An 18,367-nucleotide genomic window follows, 5' to 3' on the forward strand; every position below is an offset into this window, starting at 1 on the left:
ATCAGTGTTTTCCCAAAAGCAATTACTGACCTTGAAATAGGTCTTCATACTGAGGGAAAGTCAGAAGAAGGGAAGAGATGGGGTTTAAAAGTTGTAAGTAACCCTCCACTAAATATGAATGGTTTCATGCAAACCCCCACCCTTTCTTTTCTGTATGAAAACCTACTATTTTTCCTATTTCCCTCATCTTCCCTTCCATTGAGTGTACTCTTTGGCCAGTGTGGATCAGGAGCAGCCTGTGGACCTGCCTTGGGCAGAGGCTTCTCTACAGCCAGGAGCCTGCCTGCTCTCCCAGCTCCAGTGTCACTTCTCAGCACATCCCTACACCAGCCAGTGTCCAAGCCACCGAGTAGCAGGTTCCTTCCTGCAGCCTCAGGTAGAGGACCTAGGAAACTCCATATGTGTCCAGGGTTTGCCCCGGCAGACCTGGATAATGGACCAATCACCTCACTTCATCCAGGTTTTTAATTAGGTAACCCATCCTGGCTGACACAGCCTTGCTCCAAGGATGCCTGCTCTCTGAGAGGGAACGTTATCTGTAGGGTCATCTTCAAGGGAATTGCACCTGCTCTTTTTGATGAAACAGGGACTGTGGTGAAGTCTTTGAAAATGCTACTGTTGACTTTCATATGGTCAACATCCCCTGGGTAGGAATGGGAAATTCAGTGCTTTAAAGAAGTTCTCCAAAGCTCAATTAATTTATTCTTGAGCTATACTCAACCCCAAACATGGCAGTAATATCCCACACAGCAGAAGATGAGCCCAAGGACTGCAAAAACCTGGCTTGTTTCTTGCACGTGGATGTGCCCCCTCCAATAGCACCCAAGCTGTCATTTCAAGCTTCAGCAATGGTACATCTGGGGACCTTAAATTAAAGGGTTACCCAGAGTCAATAAACAGGCATTTGCACTTTGGAACTATTGACTGAGCTCCACCACACGAACAAGTTGTCAGCGAGAGGTCTGGGCGGTGGGAAGAAGATGGCAAATATCCCCCTCGTACTCTTCATTTGTCTTCTGGCAGCTTGTCTTGGTGATGAAAGTACAGGTGAGTCCATTTAAAACCTAGAAAATCCTTCACTTTTGGGTACTGGGTGTTACAGACACTGGCAAAGAGACAATTTGTCACTTGACTGTGGGACAGCTTGTGCAGTCTTATAAGAGAGAACAGCTCAGAGGGATTGCTGCATTTCATAGCTCCTCCTTAAAGCTCTGGTTCTTTTCTTGGGAATGAAATAATAGTTTTTATGCTGATTTTACACAGACTGTGTCACAGGGATTAATTTTAAGAATGGAATTTTTCTTAGCTTTTTTTTTGCAGCTTTTAAGCTTTCGGAGCTTGATTCAGCCATTTTAGAATGCACACACATACACACAGAAGCTAAAAAGGGGGGAGAGTTGCTCATGGAGTAACATCCACACATCTTTGTGCGCCATCACTTTGTCCTGGAGTACAAACAAGTGCTCACATCCATAAAACAGTCATTGGATTTGCCACTGCAAGGATTGTTTAAAGCTAAGCCCAGCGTGAATTTAACAAAGACTGTAAGATGCAGCCAAAACTGTAGACAAGATAGAGCAGTTGATGGATGTGGGCAATCACACATAGTAATGCAGGCTGTTGCTTGATTTATCTGTAGCAGCAACAGTTCCAGCAGAGTCTGGTTCACATCCAGCGTGAGTTCTTGTTTGCTGCAAGGCTGGTCTTTCTTCTTTCATTAAAGCATTGCTAGTAGCAGGTTAAAAAAAGGCTCTTTCCAAAATCTTTGCTAAGCAGTGAAAAGTGAGCAGAACCTCATATTGGTACCACCACCCACTCAGGTGTACCCTCTATAAAATACAGTACTCAGCTGGCAGGACAGGTGTGCCCCCCCCAACACTTGTCCCAGAGACCCATCTCACCCTATCAGATACTGGTTCAAAAGTTGGTAAATCATGTGTGAGTGTACTCCTAGTGTGAGGATGGTTTCCAGCCAGGTGAGTGCTACTCCTGTCACCCCATGGCACCTGCAACCTTCAGTCCAAATCAAGTTTTGATTGTAAAGCAGCATGTGGGATGAGTAAGCAATGGAGAAAACCTAGAGGGATATGAGGGAAGGTAAAACTGCATTCATTAAAATGAGTTCCCTCCATTAAATGAGTTAATTACAGCAGGTGCTTGACATAGCCCACTGGGAAGAGAAGAAGGAGCATGTCTGACACAGCTGCCTCACTCCATGCAGGGTAACGTGCAGCTGTGCCCACACCATGTTCCCTGGGCACTGAGCACGTGGGGAGCCCAACAGGGTGACAAAACCAAAGAAGGCTGCTCCATCATTCCCACCTGAGCCTTTCCAGCCCAGCTTGGGGTCAAGCTGGAGGCTGAAGCCCATGCCAAGAGGAGAAGGGGGCAGGTCTCCCCCAGCCAGGATGTGCAGCCACACAGCTGGGAAGGACAACCTGGGTGTACATTCATGTCCCACATGTAAACCACAACCCTGAAGCTGGGAAGGGACCAGCAGTGTTTAAAACAAGCCTGGCTTCATCAGAGGTCAGTGCTTTTAATTTTAACCAAAACCACACTGGCATGAGGAAGGCAGAGGTGCAACCTTGCTGTACAATGATTAAAAGCTGTTGGTTCAGTCTCTTGCAGAAAGATCTGACAGCGAAGGGGCTTGTTACACTGTCAGTGGAATGGTGTCAGTCAGACCAACCTGCCTGGGGCTCATGAGAGCTCAACAAAGCTGATGACCTGAAGGCTTTGTGAGGTTGGGGTCTGCCCTGCATAGGGTGCAGGAGTTAGCAATGAGATGGGACAAGTGGCTGGTACTCACTCCTCACTCTCCTGTATGCCCACCTGGCTGAGCTTATGCTCTCTTTAGCCCTCAGGGGGGGTCAGTCCAACAGGTGCCCAACCCCCTACCAGCACAGAGCCCTCAGATGAGGGCCCGTGTCCCAGGTGGCCACCAGCAGCTCCAAGAGCTGCTCTACTGTGCCATCTGGTGACAAAAAGGGACACGCTGCGAGTGCTAAGGGAGGGTGGAGAGAGAGGAGAAGCTGGGGAAGCAAAGTGGGGAGCTCCTTCGGGTGAACAATGTGTTTTAAAGCAGTGGGATGGGGTAATAAGAGTCCTCAGCAGAGATGGGGTTCTCTGAGAAGGGAGTCAGAAGCAAACTCTGGCAGGAGGCTGCCACAGGATGGCAGCTGCTGTTGTCTCTGCTGATGGGACATGGCCCAGGAGCTTGGCCAGCCCACTGAAGGATGCACGCACCCTTGTTGACATGACAAAGCCCAGGGGGTGAGGAAGGCTCATGCCACCCTTTCTGTCCGCAGGAAATGGTGGGACCCAGGCGCATGGGCAAGGAGGAGGAGCAGGGAGAGAAGTAAATGGCCCGTCCCTTCCAAGGACTGCAGCTGCTTGCAGAGGCAAATGGCCTTTCACAGCCAAAACAGGCAGAGGCAGCTAAAGCAGGACAATTTCTGTGTCCAAACAAGACCTCACCAAGTAGCAGCATGAAAAAGCCTACTATTTTCCCCTCTCAAACAGCTTATTCCAGTCTGTGCATCTGTAATAGGAGCTACACCCTCTGCTTTGGGGTATTTTAAGCATCAAACTTCAGGGCTCCCAATCACTGTCTTGTCATCAGTCATTTCTGTCTATTGACTATTTTGACACTTGATTCTCCAGATTTGATGCTTTGGATTGCACTTAAGTTGGGAACCAAAGAAACATCAGGTAGATGATAACACTCAGGAAATGTCCTTGGCCATGGGGCAAGAGGAAGGTGGATGCCTGAAAAGGGCTTGCTTTCTGGTAGAACAAAACCCTGACAGTCCATGCCAGCTGTACCACACGTGCTGCTCTCCAGCACCTATTTCTGTTCAAATCACAGTCTTCATCGAGAACAAAGAGGCAAGCTCGGTTCTGCAGAGGCAAAAACGAGCCAACTCAAACAGACTAGAAGAGTTTATTCCTGGGAACCTCGAGAGAGAATGTATTGAAGAAAAATGCAGCTTTGAAGAAGCCCGAGAAGTATTTGAAAACCAAGAGAAAACGGTGAGTGTCACTGCTGCAAAATGGCAACACCTTGTTCCCCCCGCCCACACCTCTACAAGCCCTTCAGGTGAGTCCCAGAGGGGGCAGAGGAATGAACAGCAAGGGGAAAACCTGCAGGGCCAAGAGCAGCATCTGGCATGGCTGATTCTCATTCGTGATCCATCTCTTGGGCTGGGGAACTGCTTTAAAGGCTTTGTGGGTCACCATTGGGATTATGGAGGGTGGTTTCCCTGCAAGTCTTTTCCTTCAGTTTTGGAGTCATCCCTGTACTACTTCAGCCAGACAGTGCCCAGAAATTAGAAAACAAAGGAAACTTCTTTTTTTTTTTTCTTCCTTTTGCAGATGGAGTTTTGGAAAACATACGTTGGTAAGAGCTGCTTTCTTCCTGTTCAAATGATTAATACTCATCTCTCGGTGCATAAATAGAAGATATTATTGTAACATATGTATTCCAGCAACTGATATGTCTCAGAGCCATGCACCCTAAATTCTGCAGCCACCAACAGCCTGGGTCTGTCCTGTTGGTATAGAAATGGCAAGCCACAAAACAAAAAAAAAAAAAGTCTTAGCATTTACTTTGTTCAGATAGGCTTTTTGGAACAGATTTCCAAAACCTCACGGAACAAAACCAGTTCACACAGACCACGGGATCCATTGAGCCCAGGTCACGCTCTGGGCTTCTGCTTTCAGCTGTTATAGAGTAAAACACCACAGCAATAATTAACACCCCTTCAGCAAACAGCAAATGCTCTGTTCTCAAGCAGAGATCTCCAGATAAGGCCCAGTCTCATGAAAGCACAGTGTGAATCCCTAGAAATGCCATATTAAAGTGGAGCCTTGACATGATCGTAGCGAACAGCTGTTTGCAATTCACACCATTGCTCCCAAACCCTTTCTTCACTGTTTTCTTTTTCCTTTTCAGTCTCCACCTCCAAGGACTCCTCAGTCCCTTAACAAAAAGATTTCAATGCCCACTACAACATCTGAAACTAATTTTAAGGACATTTCAATAAATGAACTGCTTCCTAGATTGGCGAAGTGCCCAGAACATCTCACTAAAAAGCCTTAAATAATTCAGATTATTCAGTCCAGACTACAAAATAAAAAAGTTACATTTGCATTGTAGGACTGTCCTCTGAAAAAACAGCTGGTGAAATTCAACACTAAGTTTGTTTCCCTGTCACAAATTAGCTCATAAAAAGTAAGGAATGCCATATATTTCTCTATCATCTAAAGTGCCTGATTTACTGTTCAGTTTACAAGCTGCTATTCCCAACGTGTAGCCCACAGGAGCACAACACCTAAGCCCCAGTTGCCCTCACCAGGGAGCAACAACTGCAATTCTCACGTTATGTGCAACCCCCAACACCATAACTTAGACAAGACAAAACCATTTTGTTCCTGTTTGCAGTTTTACATTCCAACCCATTCCTGAAAGCACCATGAACCGCCACACTTACTGGCAGGACACAAAACTCAGCAAGGCCTTCCCCTTCCTCTGTGTCTTGGTATAAGCATTTCAAAGGGCATTCCCTGCCATTTAATATCACTGATTTACTCTTTCACAGTGTTAGATCACCAGTTTTGCAATAGTGAGTATTTTTGTTAAAGTTTCAGCTTATCAGCTGTAGGCAACTGTGAAAATAAAAGCTCTGACATGGAAGGGAAAATCTCGACCAATTAATAGTAGTACAAGACTGAGAAAGAAAGAGCAATGACAAAGGTTCTCAATCTTAGTACATAGCGAGGTCTCCAAACCCAAATGGACGGATCTAAACTTTCACAGAACAGACAGTACTTTTAAAATAACCCAGATTAAGATACTCTAACCACTCTTGAGGAAGAAAGCCTTCTAAATTTGTCTGTCTAACCTGGCCAAGACATGAAGTCCTGTTGAGATGTTGCATGAGGGGGACTGAAGAGGTGTTCTACGGGAAGGAGCAGAACTGACCCACATAGGACAGGGTACACAGTCAGGACTCTGGGTAAAGAGCCGATGATGTTACCCCAGCGCTGACATTGTCAGCACACTTGGGTGCCAGGATCTGACTTATTTTTCATTACAAAGAAGGAAGCAATGCAATGTCTTGCTCATCTTTAGTAGGAGGCTTGCACAGAGCAAGGCTCCAGCACATGACTGGCATGAGCCATGGTGGACACTCATATCTGTTAACTCTCCTGTCTTCTCTCCAAGATGGAGATCAGTGCGACCCCAACCCATGCAAAAATGGAGCCGTGTGCAAGGATGGAATAAATTCCTACGTGTGCTGGTGCCCAGCTGGGTATGAAGGCAGAAACTGTGAGATAGGTATGTACTGGGGGCTCATCCAGTGATTATTCTGCTCTCCTTGAAATCCCATGGGATCAAAGCGGGCGCAGAGTTTCATCCTACTGGGGAGTGTTTCAGACACATTTTGCTTTGGGCACTGCAGAAAAGCATAAATTGAGCCTGTTGGCAATGGGATTGCAGGGGGACATGCTTGGGGATACAGGAGCAGATATTTCTGTCCTCTCCAGCCCTTGGTCACGTCCCAGGTCCACCTCTTCTGAGCACCTGCTCTTATGCAGGGTTCAATGGAGACTCAGGCTCAAGGTCTTTTGTTCAGCTGTGGCTGCCAGTGCAAATGTTGACAGACAGACCTTCCTTTATCTTCCCAGCACAAGCCTTTCTGGGGCTGTCAGTGTTCAGGGACAGCATTCTCACCCACTGAAAGCAAGAGTTTTCCACTGACCCTAATGGGGTCCCCATTCTCCTACTCCCCCTCTCCATTTCTCAGGCCAGGATGGACAGCAGGTGCTGAGCAGGACAGGATTATCTCAACCTCCTCTCCACAGCACTCCACTGAATTCATAATTATAATTATCAGCAGCAACCTTGATTCTGAAGGCAAACAAAAGGCAAATATTTTCCTGATGGGTTGAGGAGTTTATGAAAACCAAACAGCTGATAATTTAAGCAAGAGGGATATTCAGCTCTTATATTTATAATATAATCAGGGGCTGTGCAACTTGCATAATGTGCTAGACTCACTGCACTAATAAAAGATTCTCTTTCTAGTTGTGATTCTGCTCTGGCAAGAGAGGAGTGTACGTTAAAAAGAGCATTTCAAAGCTGCATCAAATTTAAATAGTCTCATTGCAGATTTCTTGTGGAAGTGAGACAGGAGCAAAAATAGAGCTAGAAGTGAGGCGTGAAGAGGAGCTCTGTAAAAATAGTAAATGATGGCATTAAAATGGCTACAGGAAGGGAGGTGTCCTTGAGGAAGTAGGAGTGGAGTTAATCTGCTGTGAAGTTATTTGAAAACTCACTGAGAATTGCAAGGGCCTCTGCGGATTAGTGGTTTTGCACCTCCAAGAGATGGTGTTCCCTCCACAGAAGAGTGAGAGGTGGGGTGGGAAAAGGCAGGTGCAAGTCATGGGAATCTTGCTCTGCCTCAGGCTTGGACATGTTTCATCAAACATCCAGCTGAAATAGGTCTTCCACGTCAGGCTGCCACGATTTATTGGTATGTCAGGAAGAACATAAGGCTTTGTTGGAGATTTCCACTCAGAGCCCAGTGATAATCCCAGGACAAAGCCCTGCTTGGGTTCAGGGTTTGCTCCCATCTGACACATGGTGTTCTCTACAAGCATCCACACTGGGACTGGATTGCTGTAAGCACAGGGGGAGGAAAGCAGAACAACAGCAGGGAAATCACGTGGCTTGTAACCAAATATTTGCAGGAGTTCTTCAGGGTCAGGCTGCCAAATTTCAGAGAGCATGCAGTTGTTGGAGGCAGGAGACTGTGCCAGGACTCTGGGGGCCTTGTATAGGCTCCTCAACCTGCCTTCTTGAAGAGTTGCCTGATGCTCCTTCATTATGAGCAGGGATGTGATTTGGAAGGATGATCTCCTTACAGACAAACTTCTGACCAGTTGTATTTGGAAAAAACTCTCACAGTTTCATTTTGATTTCTTTCAGACTTCACTTGTGCTATTAAAAATGGAGGCTGCAAGCACTTTTGTAGTCATGACCCACCACAGAAGGTTGTGTGTTCCTGCGCTGCTGGCTACAGACTTCATGAAGATGGAAAGTCCTGTGAACCTACAGGTTAACTCTTAAACTATTTTTAAGAGATTTGGGTTAAAGTTTTCAAGGTCTTGCCCTGGATTTAGATACATGAATCTCATAGAAATGCAATATCCTGTTGGAAACCAGACTTGTTTTCCTGCTTAGCAAATGTAAACAGCCTGACCTGACCCTGCACTTTCCCAAAGGCAGATGTGGGGTCAGGCTCAGAGGATTCAATTTAAACATCTTTTTTGTAGCCTATGTGGGTGGAGAAGGAGAGTAGTTGTCCAGGAATTTGTTCATAATGCAAATGTTTGTCTTAGGTGGCTGCTCACACAGACTACTCTCCCACCTGCAGCCACATTATATTTCTAGATATGGATCAGTAGTTTTCTGGAGGCAGAAAAGTGATGTTCAGCTATACCAGCATCCATTCAGCCAGAGCTCACTCCCATGTTCTTCCAATAGGAGCTACTGTTTGGTTACTTCTACATTGAGAATGCCTTGGACTTTTTCAGAACAAAATATGATCTTTCTAACTGTAAATCCTTCTGATAGTCCATTTCATGGCTGGTCATCACCCAGTTAAAATTATCTGAGTTGGGTGGATACAAGTAAAGCTTTGTTGTGGTCTGTCTTCCCAACAGTGTGTATTTGCACCCAGAGACCCTCAATAACAACTAGTCAAACAAGGTGATTTAGCTGTAGTATCAAGTGGGGTGGAAGGGAAATGTATTGCTTGAGGCTGAAGCTTCATAAGAGGCTAAAGAATAGCTGGTTCTTGCTATATTCCCCAGCTTTACCTTGCTCCTGAGCTGTTACAAAACTAACTACGCAGACATGTGCAGACCCAACCCACTACAACACAGCAAGTTAATTGGGCATGAACATCTCAGAAACACATCTGGCAGAGGAGAGAGGAGACTTTGCAGACAAATATTTTGTCATCTAAAGTCAATTTAACATTTGATGCTATCATATTTCTAACACCTGAGTGTAACAGGTTTGCACATCCGAGCTTGCATGCAGGTACCTACACGGGTGAGATAGTTTGCTAAGATCTGACAGCTATAGCCAGGAACTCTTTGAGCTCTTGGAAGTGCTGGCTTTCAGGAATCAGTGTAGGAAGTATCTTAGGCTGGGAGTCCTGTTAACAGAGATAATTAAGATCTCTGGCCTGTGTTGCCCAACATGCTGTATCACTTTCACTGGACCAGAAAGGTTTACTGTTAGCAATAAGATCATCTTTCAGGTTGGGTAACTGCCCTTCCTGCAAAAGCTTAGCTTTTGTTGGCTCTGAAACCTTCATTTCCTGGCCTAACCTCAGGGGTAGCACTTGCCATCACTCAACACTTATTTAAGTCCTGTTCCTAAAGCAGGCTGTTTAACAATAAAAGATGAAATCTCCATAGGCCACACTCACATCTGATTTTACACTAATGTTTGTTTGCTCAGTGCTGTCAAAAGCTATTCAGATGAAAGACAATGCCTGATGCTATTTACTATTTTGACTGCTACTATCAGCAGGAATTCAGCACACACTGCATAGGAGAGAAAGGGAAAGAACTCGTTTGAAACAAGCCTGCAGATGAGCTCTTCATTAACAGAGAAAGTCTACAACCCTAGAAAGAGTTTATTAATGTTTTCCTCACCTTGGTGCCAAGCAGGATTATCTGTACAATTGGCAGATCTTATTTCCTGTCCTCTCCCAGCTGGACATTTATTGTTCTGGAGTCACTTGCCATAGAAATGCCAGCCAAGTGCCCAGCTGCCCGACATGAGCCTCCCAGGTATGCACCAGAGTATCCCACCAAAAGAAGGCACAGCTGCCCCAGCCTGTCAGGCGTGCATTCTCAACAAACAAGTTTTTTTCATTTTTAAAACTGTTCAGATGTCATTTCTAAAGCCCAGAAACAATTTATGCTTTTGCTACTTTTACGTATTACCCGCACTGTGGCTCAAAGGCACAGGCATGTTTGCACAGGGTCAGCCCACTGACATGTGTCTCCCATGTCAGTCCAAAACAGGGTGCTGAGATGAGGCAGCGTTTGCCTTCTCACTTGCTCCTTCAGTTGCTGTAACTCTCAGGGTGACACAGCCAGTCATAACTGTGACTGTTTCGCTTGCAGTGCCATATCCCTGTGGGAAGATCACGGCTCCCGAAGCAAAGAGCAAGCTCACCCGATCCATGAACACCTTTGAGAATTGGAACATAACCGGCGATGACCATGAGGATGCTCAAGACGAGGTGCTCGACAACATCACGGAAACCAGCACTGCTGCCACCACGAAAATCACACCGATAATTAAGGAGGGCACCCGGGTTGTCGGCGGGACAGACAGCATGAAAGGAGAGGTGCCTTGGCAGGTACCAGCTATTTCTGCAACCCTCCTGTAACCCTAGCAGTCGCTCTGCTAACTTATTTCTTTCTGAAGGCAGGATCATCTTACTTTTAAATACCCAAAGCCCATCTCTGAGGTTAGAATAGCACTAGGTCTCAAGTTTAACAGGAACACAGTTTCTTTCTGTACACGGTTTTATGTCACAGCAAAAAAAGTTGCCTGGATGGGGGTCTACCCTGGCAAAAAAGCCACAAGAGCTTTACCTGGTGGGGCACAAAGGATTTGGTTTTGAGCTACAGCAACAAATTACCCAGTAGTCCATGAATTTACCAAAATTAGGCTGAAGACTGAAGAAGGGGAGCTTTGCAAGGAACAACACAGCTCAGTTTTTAGCTCCATCAGTTTCAGCAGATCATAGAATCATAGAATGGTTTGGGTTGAAAGGATCTTAAAGATCATCTAGTTCCAACCCCCTGCCATGGGCAGGGACACCTTTTGCTAGTTCAGGTTTACACAAACGCATGGGTGTGATATCCTCCTGCTTCCACAGGTTCTCCTGCTGGACAGTAATGGTGAGGGCTTCTGTGGCGCATCCATCATCAACGAGAAATGGGTGGTGACAGCAGCACACTGCCTGGAGAAAGGCCTTGACATCTCTGCTGTGGCAGGTGAGCACCTCAGGTAGCATTGGGACAGAGCAGGGGAGGGACATGAGACAGGACTTGCACAGGCCAAGCCAAGGCATTGCACAGAACACTGATCCACACCATCCTGGTGGGCAGCAGCGTGGCACAAGTTGCTATAGGGCACAAGGGCCCCAGTTGCAGGTTGCAGCATTTCATCAGCCTGGTCCCTGCAAGTACCACCACCTCTGGTGGGAGCAGTGAGCTGGGTCTGGCCTTGGTCCCAAAGCCACGGAGCTGCTGGACCATATTGTAGACACAGTTCAACCTGACCGCAGACAAGCTCACCTGAGCCAGACATCGAGGATGCTTTAAAGCCCTATAGACTTCAGTTAAAATTCTGCCTCGTGAGCTCGTGTGGTGGATGTTTATCTCTACTGGCCACACAGCCCTCACTGGAGAGTTCTGATCTTGGAGATCACACTACATTTTCACACAACTCTCAGAGAACTCTCAGGATTTGTGTGGCTGCTTCAAGAGGAGCATCAGTCACCTGACTACCTCCTTGCAAGGAAAAGATGACTACTTTTGCTCCTAACTTTTTGAAAGTAAATAGAATTTATGTATTGAGGTAGAGAAACTGGGCTGGCATGTGGGAAAGTGTACTTGTACAGCAGGATCTCTGGGGAGTTAGACACAGGCCCTTGTAGCCAGGCTGCACAACAGGTTATGCTGCTACTTAAAAAGACAAATGTGTATCTGCTTGAAAAACGGTGTTTCCCCCTGACTGGTGGCACCCAACTGTGCCAGACCTCCTGCTAGGAAGCCTGCTGATAACTCAGCGTGGAGCCTTGGTGAGCATCAAGGTGCCACATTTCATAGCTGTGGCAGAATCAGCTTCCCCAAACTATTTGTTTCTTCCCTGTGTAAGTATCTACATAGGTTACAGCAATAGGTAGGTACAGGAGGGGAACAGTGACATGGTTAGTAATTGCTACCAGCAGTACTGAGAGGAGGCATGGAAGATCCATGCTTTCTGTTGAAGCACTATGAAATGTAGTAGTGACAAAAATAACATTTTATCTCAGTCTTGACACACTGAGTTTATACCTCCACAAATGAGCTCATCAAAAGGGCTCCAGCTGCACCTTCATCTTCCATGCTAGCAAGGTGAAGCTCCTGAGTGTGCCTGGCTGGACTCTGGAGGCTTACTGCCATGGGGCTGGGCACTACTGCCAGGTCCTGGCAGGATGAGGCTCACAGCTTGCACACAGCATTTTTTGCTATCTATTTCCAAGCAGTTTTGCTGGAAAGCTGAGCACAAAGTCCAGCCTTGCACCTCTTAATGTGGAAAAGCATAAAATGCCCAACGCAAAAACAGTTTCCCCCTAAAAAGCACATTTCCACCTCGACAGAAGTTTTGTGTTTGCTGCACATGCATGCAAACTGCCTCTCCTTTCAGGCTCTCTCCTGAACATCACACACTCCCTCCATTTAGGATATGTTATCAGCCAAGTCCCCTTGCTCTCCCTTCACACCACTCTGCGGCACTGCTGGGTTTCCAGGGCAGAATTTTGGCCAGACAAGTCAAGAAAGCAAAATATGGTTATGCAGGGCTCCAGGGACTATTGAATTTGTGCCTGCACCACGTACACAGCACAGGCAACATCAGAGTTCTTCACATCCATTTGTGCTTTGTATATAACATCTTAAGAGGCCCAAAAATCTATAGCAGGAGGTGGGAGAGGCATTTCCCTCCCCTGTACTTCTTTGCCTCTCCACTTCAATCCCTGAAACACATTTTTAGGTCCCCAGCAGTAGCAAGCAGCTGTAACGTAAGAAAAACCATCTGAAAGTCTCCCCCACATCTGTCTTGCATTTACACTGTACAAACACAGCCTGCAAAGGAGCTGACATTCACACTCTGCCGCAAAAAAGACCCCTCCCAGAGCACATCGGCACATCGGCAGCACCAGCCATCCCTCCCACCTTCGCCAGCATTAGCGTGACCGCAGAAATCCACCTCACCTCTCTCGCAGGCTCCGTGCTGCTCCTCGCAGGCAGCCGCAGCAGGCACAGGACACGGACAGGGCCAGCGGTGCCGCAGATATTGTTTAGAGGAGACGGTATATTCCGGAGATCACAGCAGAGCGTGTAGAAGCCCCGCAGCAGGGGATAAACGCACCCTGCGCCTCTGGGGCTGCGAGAAAGCAATCGGGAAAAGTCATCCTGCTCTCCAGCTTTCAGCACAGGCAGCACGCGGGCGGGAGAAGGGATACAGCTACAGGCAGACCCAGATCTGCCCATTCGCCGACCTGAGACCACAGAACATTTTCCTTTCCCTCTACCTGTTACACAAACCGGGAGGGGAGGTAACAGGCTGCCGCAACTCAATCACAGGAACCTGAAGCTGCCGGCAATGATTGCGAGCAGCTGAGTCTCGGGCGGGCGGTGGAAACTCGGGCACCTGTGAGCACCAGGATGTGGCATTTTGTAGCCTCCTGCACCCCATTCTGCCCCGTGGCTGTGTGGTTTTAGAAAAGGGAAGGTCAGGTTTCTTTTCCTAATAAATTATCTATTTTAAACCAAGATTTTTCATCAAAGGGCTTTGTTCCCTTTGATACAAGAACAACATCCCCTCTTTGAGGGTGCTAAATCCCCAAAACAGCCACATTGCTACTAACTCTGGCAAAACCTCTGGATCTTTGGCACATGATTGGACGATGTGTGCCTGGTGTCACACCAGTGGGTTCAGGTTCTGTCAGCTGCAGGGACAGAGAAGGCACTGCCGTGAGGAAACCTCCAGCACCCTTTGACAAGGAGCAAGTAGCCTGGCCAGTACCAGTCTCCCAGGAATCCGAGGGCTCAGCTCTTTGCAGCCACTTGGCTGGGCTGGAATTGCATTGGCATGGCCTCTCCAGGGCATGATCACTGGTCCAGCCACGGAGGGATCAAGCCCAAGTCACACTTGTCTCTGCAGGTGAACACAACACTCGGGAGGATGACCACACAGAGCAGCGGCGGAAAGTGGTGAAAGCCCTTCCCCACCCCACGTACGACGCCTCGATCAACGAGTACCACAACGACATTGCCCTCCTGGAGCTGGACGAGCCCCTCGTTTTCAACAGCTACGTCACCCCCATCTGCCTCGGCAGCCGGGAGTTCACCAATGCCCTGCTGAAGCAGGGCACGGGGACGGTGAGCGGCTGGGGCCGCCTGCACTACCGCGGCCGACCGGCCACCACCCTCCAGGTCGTCAAGGTGCCCTTTGTTGACCGGCCGACCTGCCTCAAGAGCACCTCCACCACCATCCTGCAGAACATGTTCTGTGCAGGTTACCCATCTGGGGGCAAGGACACCTGCGAGGGGGACAGCGGAGGGCCCTACACCACTGAGATCGAGGGCACCTGGTTTCTCACAGGGATCACCAGTTGGGGTGAGGAATGTGCCAAGCCAGGCAAATATGGCATCTACACCAGGGTCTCCAAGTATGTGAAGTGGATAAAGCAAAATACGAAGCTCACCTAACCCGAAGGAGTGTTATGCTGTGCTGGGGAGGCTACACTGTGCTGGGGATGGACTGGTTAGTTGAAGAGAGACCCAAAGCAATCTCCATGTTTTTGAGAAATCACTGCAGTTTAATAAACATTTCTAAATTAAATAACCTCTGCTCTTGGAAGGCAAAAGTTAAGAGAACACAATGAAAACATGGTAATAAAGAAATAAAAAGCCCTTTTAATGGTCCATGACTGTATTCCTGAATGCACTGGCACTGCTGAGGTGGTGTAAGTCCCCAAATCCCAAATGCAGAGCCTGGTGTGGATGAGCTGGGGACTGGCTCACACATGCCCCGGGCCACTATGCCACCAACATTGCCCACAGCTGCCACACAGCACTGTGGGCAAGGGAAGCCCAGCTGGCACTGGTGCCTCAGACACCAGCACCCACCATCAACCCAGTAGTAGGAGTCCATGAGGGAGGTGAACACGCACAGCAGTGCACCCACATTGCTCTTGGCCAGATGTTTTCACATGAGCCAGGCTGAGATGGATCACAGGCAGCAAAAATGCTCCTCCTGCTCTAGGACAGCATAAAATTGACTGCAAAAATTACCTAAAATATGTATAAAACTCATCTAAAGGTAGTGGTGGGCTTTATGCTAATGTTTTCTGCTGAGCCAGGTTAGGATTATAAAAAGAACTGCTTAGTGTCCTGGTGTTTATATTAATCATGTTGAATTAGAGACTGCAGCAACAGGCACTGCTGGTAGGGACGGAGACTGTGTGTTGCCCTCCTCAAACAAGCTTGTGGGACGCCCCCTGAGCATGGACAGCTTGGGACACCCCAGAGGCAGACAGTTCCCTGGGAGACACCTGCCCCATGCCCAGGGTGGGCACTGGCTGAGGCACAGGCAAAGGGAGGTGGCATTCCAGGGAAAGGTGATAGTGGGCAGAGGTCCTTTGTCAGGATGGTTCAAGTGCATTTAATTCAGTTCCCAGCTTCAAGGGAAGGGAATAATCCCAGAGGAAGGGAGGTTTACCTCTGATCAGTGCTGGTTCACCTTGTATCTCTTTCCACAGAAAAATCCAGAGGTGCATGGGGAAACAGCATGGCCTTTGGGAACTGCACTAGGATGCCTGGCATGGGCAGCTTGTGCACAGGCTTTACCATGCTGCAGGCACCATGCATGGGACACCAGCACATCCCTAGAGGCAGAACTCACTGACAAGGGTCTCCTCCCTCCCTGCTGGAGAGATGTGTCCCCAAGACCACTTCTCTCCCACCTGGAAAAGGGCTGTTGTTGCCCACATAGCCCCCGTGGACCCACCCATGAGCACAGCCCTGTGGTCCTCAGCCCAGAGGTCCTTCCTGGCAGCGCTGCCCAGTGCTGGAATGAAGGGAAGGCTGGGGATGGAGATGCCCTGAGCCGTGCTGGGATGCAGAGGAGGCTGGGGATGGAGACTCCCTGAGAGCCAGGGTGGGATTTCAGTAGCTGCTCTTTCAGATGTCAGTATGAGCACTTGCATTCCTCTCCCAATTTCATTGTCACTACATCCAGTGAGAAGCTAATCGGATCATCTGCCACTGATTTACCTTGAAATCAAAATGCATATAAGAAGGTTTTAGTTGTTCCAAAGAAATTAAAACCAACGCTGTGAGAATTCTTTTTTCTCTAGAATTATAGCAGAGGCGTCTCTGAACAGAATTGCATATTCTCATATGGATTTATTTAACAAGTTTTTAATCTTTAAATATAGATTTAACACATTTTTTTACAGGTACATATACAATATAGTTCATTTAAACTTGCAGTCAGAGAAAATTCTCTACTGTAATTTATACATATACATGAAGAGCCTAGTTCAACAGCATACTCAGGGTAACATACCATGTCATGTGCAAAGTTTTAAATGTTAAAAACCTCAGACTGTACATTCAGATTTGCAGAACTTATCAACCTCATAAATTAATAAAAGCTTAGATTTAAAACTATGGAAGACAAAAAAGATTAAAACCATTTAATATGCAATGTGTGCTGTGTTTGAGACAAATATTTACAGTTGTACCTCAAAATGTGTACTGTTACCACAAGAATTGTTACCACTATAAACAGCCCCAACAGTAACTTAAGACACTCCTATTTTTTTACCTAACAAGTGCATTGTGACCAATTTTAAAGTAGATGAAAAGAACCTTCAGTGGCTTAAAACCCCTCTGCCGTGATTGCCAGTGGCTGAAGGATACTGGCATCTTTCTAGGTCTTGTGGTGTTGCTCAGTTCAGACTCAGCTGGTCATGTTTTTGAGGGTGTACGGGGGTTACCCGCAATACTGGCCACCCAAAGTGGAGGAAAGTCCACTATGTGATGGGGAATCCCCAGGCAACCACAGCCATCAAGTAGTTCCACAATTCCTCCATACAAAAATGGTCACAAAAACCCCAAAACAAACCCCAGTATGTTTTAACTTAACTTAGGACTGTGTTTAAGAATCGGTTCACAAACGAAAGTCATAAAGGTCCCCCTTTAGTCCACAGCATGAACATTTCATTTGGATGGGACAGAGCAAATTCACTACTGCATGCACACTATTAACCCTGCTCTCCACATAGTCAGGTGCTCTTTGCACATGTCTGTGTAAAAGTTCAAACCACCTGTACCTACCTATGTTCTACAAAAGCAAAACTAGATGAAGAAACACAAAATTAAATTATGAGTGTTCAACATTCTTTTTCCTTTCTCAAAAATTCAATAGATACATTGTTGTTAAAGATGCTGAAAAGTACAGTCTTATCACAAGAACATCCTTAGTGCAAACATGGACATTTAACTTGGATTTATGGCACGTGTTCCAAAAGTACATACATTAATGTAAACTTCAACACTTGCTAGATACAGGTTTCAGCCTTGGGACACTTTGGAACCCTAAGTGATTGGCGACAACCCTGAGTTGTCAGTTTGACCTGATCCAAACCTCACTGAAATCAAGGGGACTGACTGCAATGAGCTGGAGTCAGACCCTAAGTGCAAAAAGAGGATCTTTAGCATTATTGCATCTTCACGTGTGAGTCAGCCAGATAATGCTCTTACAGAACATTACATTCACATAGCTGAAGTAGATATTTAAGAAAAACCCACCCATAAAATCAATCAAGCAGGAGATACAGCTTCTTTGTTTGGTTTGGTTTTGTTTTTGTTTTTCTTTTTGGTTTACCAAAACTCAACTCCTTTATTTGCAGCTTCAATAGTTGTCAGCTAGCAAGTAGGCAAAGCCTACTTTAACCTGTAGAGGAAGTTTCAAGCATCTAAACAAAGTGTCAGGAAACTGTAGTGTACTTCTCTGATGAAACATGATGGATGTCATGGAAAAGCAGCAGGTAAAATTAATAAAATACCATACTTTCCACAGGCGAAAAAAAAGAAAGAGCAGAGAATGGCTTCCTTTATGAGTATGAGAAGCTGCTTAGGACCCCAGTCCTGTTCAGTGCAGATGAAGCTGTGGAGGTCTGTGAATGTGATGAATAGTACAGGACAACTCCAACTATTGTGCTATTTCTCTGTAACACTTAGTTGAAAGCTTCCAAAGAGCATCGAAAATAGGATGCTACTAGTTCACCCTTAATTCAAGGGGAACTAAACTTTCTCGTGTTACACAGGGCAGCATCTATAAAGTAATGGAGAATGATGTTAATATTAAAGCATCTGATTCCAAGAAATACATTGTTCCCTGTAATCATGTAACATTTGTATAACATAAAAAAAATAAGCGAACTCCTGCAGTTCTCCCTAAAAGCTGAACTCCCACTGGCTTCAGTGA

The 18,367-nt window shown here is 46.7% G+C and overlaps 2 protein-coding genes across 2 annotated transcripts in view; one reads left to right on the top strand and one right to left on the bottom strand.

Annotated features, from left to right (window-relative positions):
• Positions 1–925: 925 nt before the first annotated feature.
• F9 (coagulation factor IX) lies at positions 926–14,796 on the top strand. Its single transcript, XM_008930736.2, has 8 exons — positions 926–1,047; positions 3,872–4,035; positions 4,378–4,402; positions 6,230–6,343; positions 7,997–8,125; positions 10,216–10,454; positions 10,980–11,097; positions 14,033–14,796. Exons 1-8 carry the CDS (start codon positions 981–983, stop codon positions 14,578–14,580), a joined length of 1,404 nt encoding a protein of 467 aa, XP_008928984.2. The 5' UTR covers positions 926–980; the 3' UTR covers positions 14,581–14,796.
• Positions 14,797–16,281: 1,485 nt separating this feature from the next.
• The window catches only part of MCF2 (MCF.2 cell line derived transforming sequence), a 46,384-nt gene continuing 44,298 nt past the window's right edge, over positions 16,282–18,367 (bottom strand). Inside the window, exon 29 of the mRNA XM_018070756.2 lies at positions 16,282–18,214. Coding sequence (XP_017926245.1) covers positions 18,174–18,214 — 41 coding nt within the window. The 3' untranslated portion in view covers positions 16,282–18,173. The remainder of the gene's footprint in view (positions 18,215–18,367) is intronic.

Source organism: Manacus vitellinus, unplaced genomic scaffold (assembly GCF_001715985.3).
Source record: "Manacus vitellinus isolate BGI_N305 unplaced genomic scaffold, ASM171598v3 scaffold_19_pilon, whole genome shotgun sequence".
NCBI classification, from domain to species: Eukaryota; Metazoa; Chordata; class Aves; order Passeriformes; family Pipridae; genus Manacus; species Manacus vitellinus.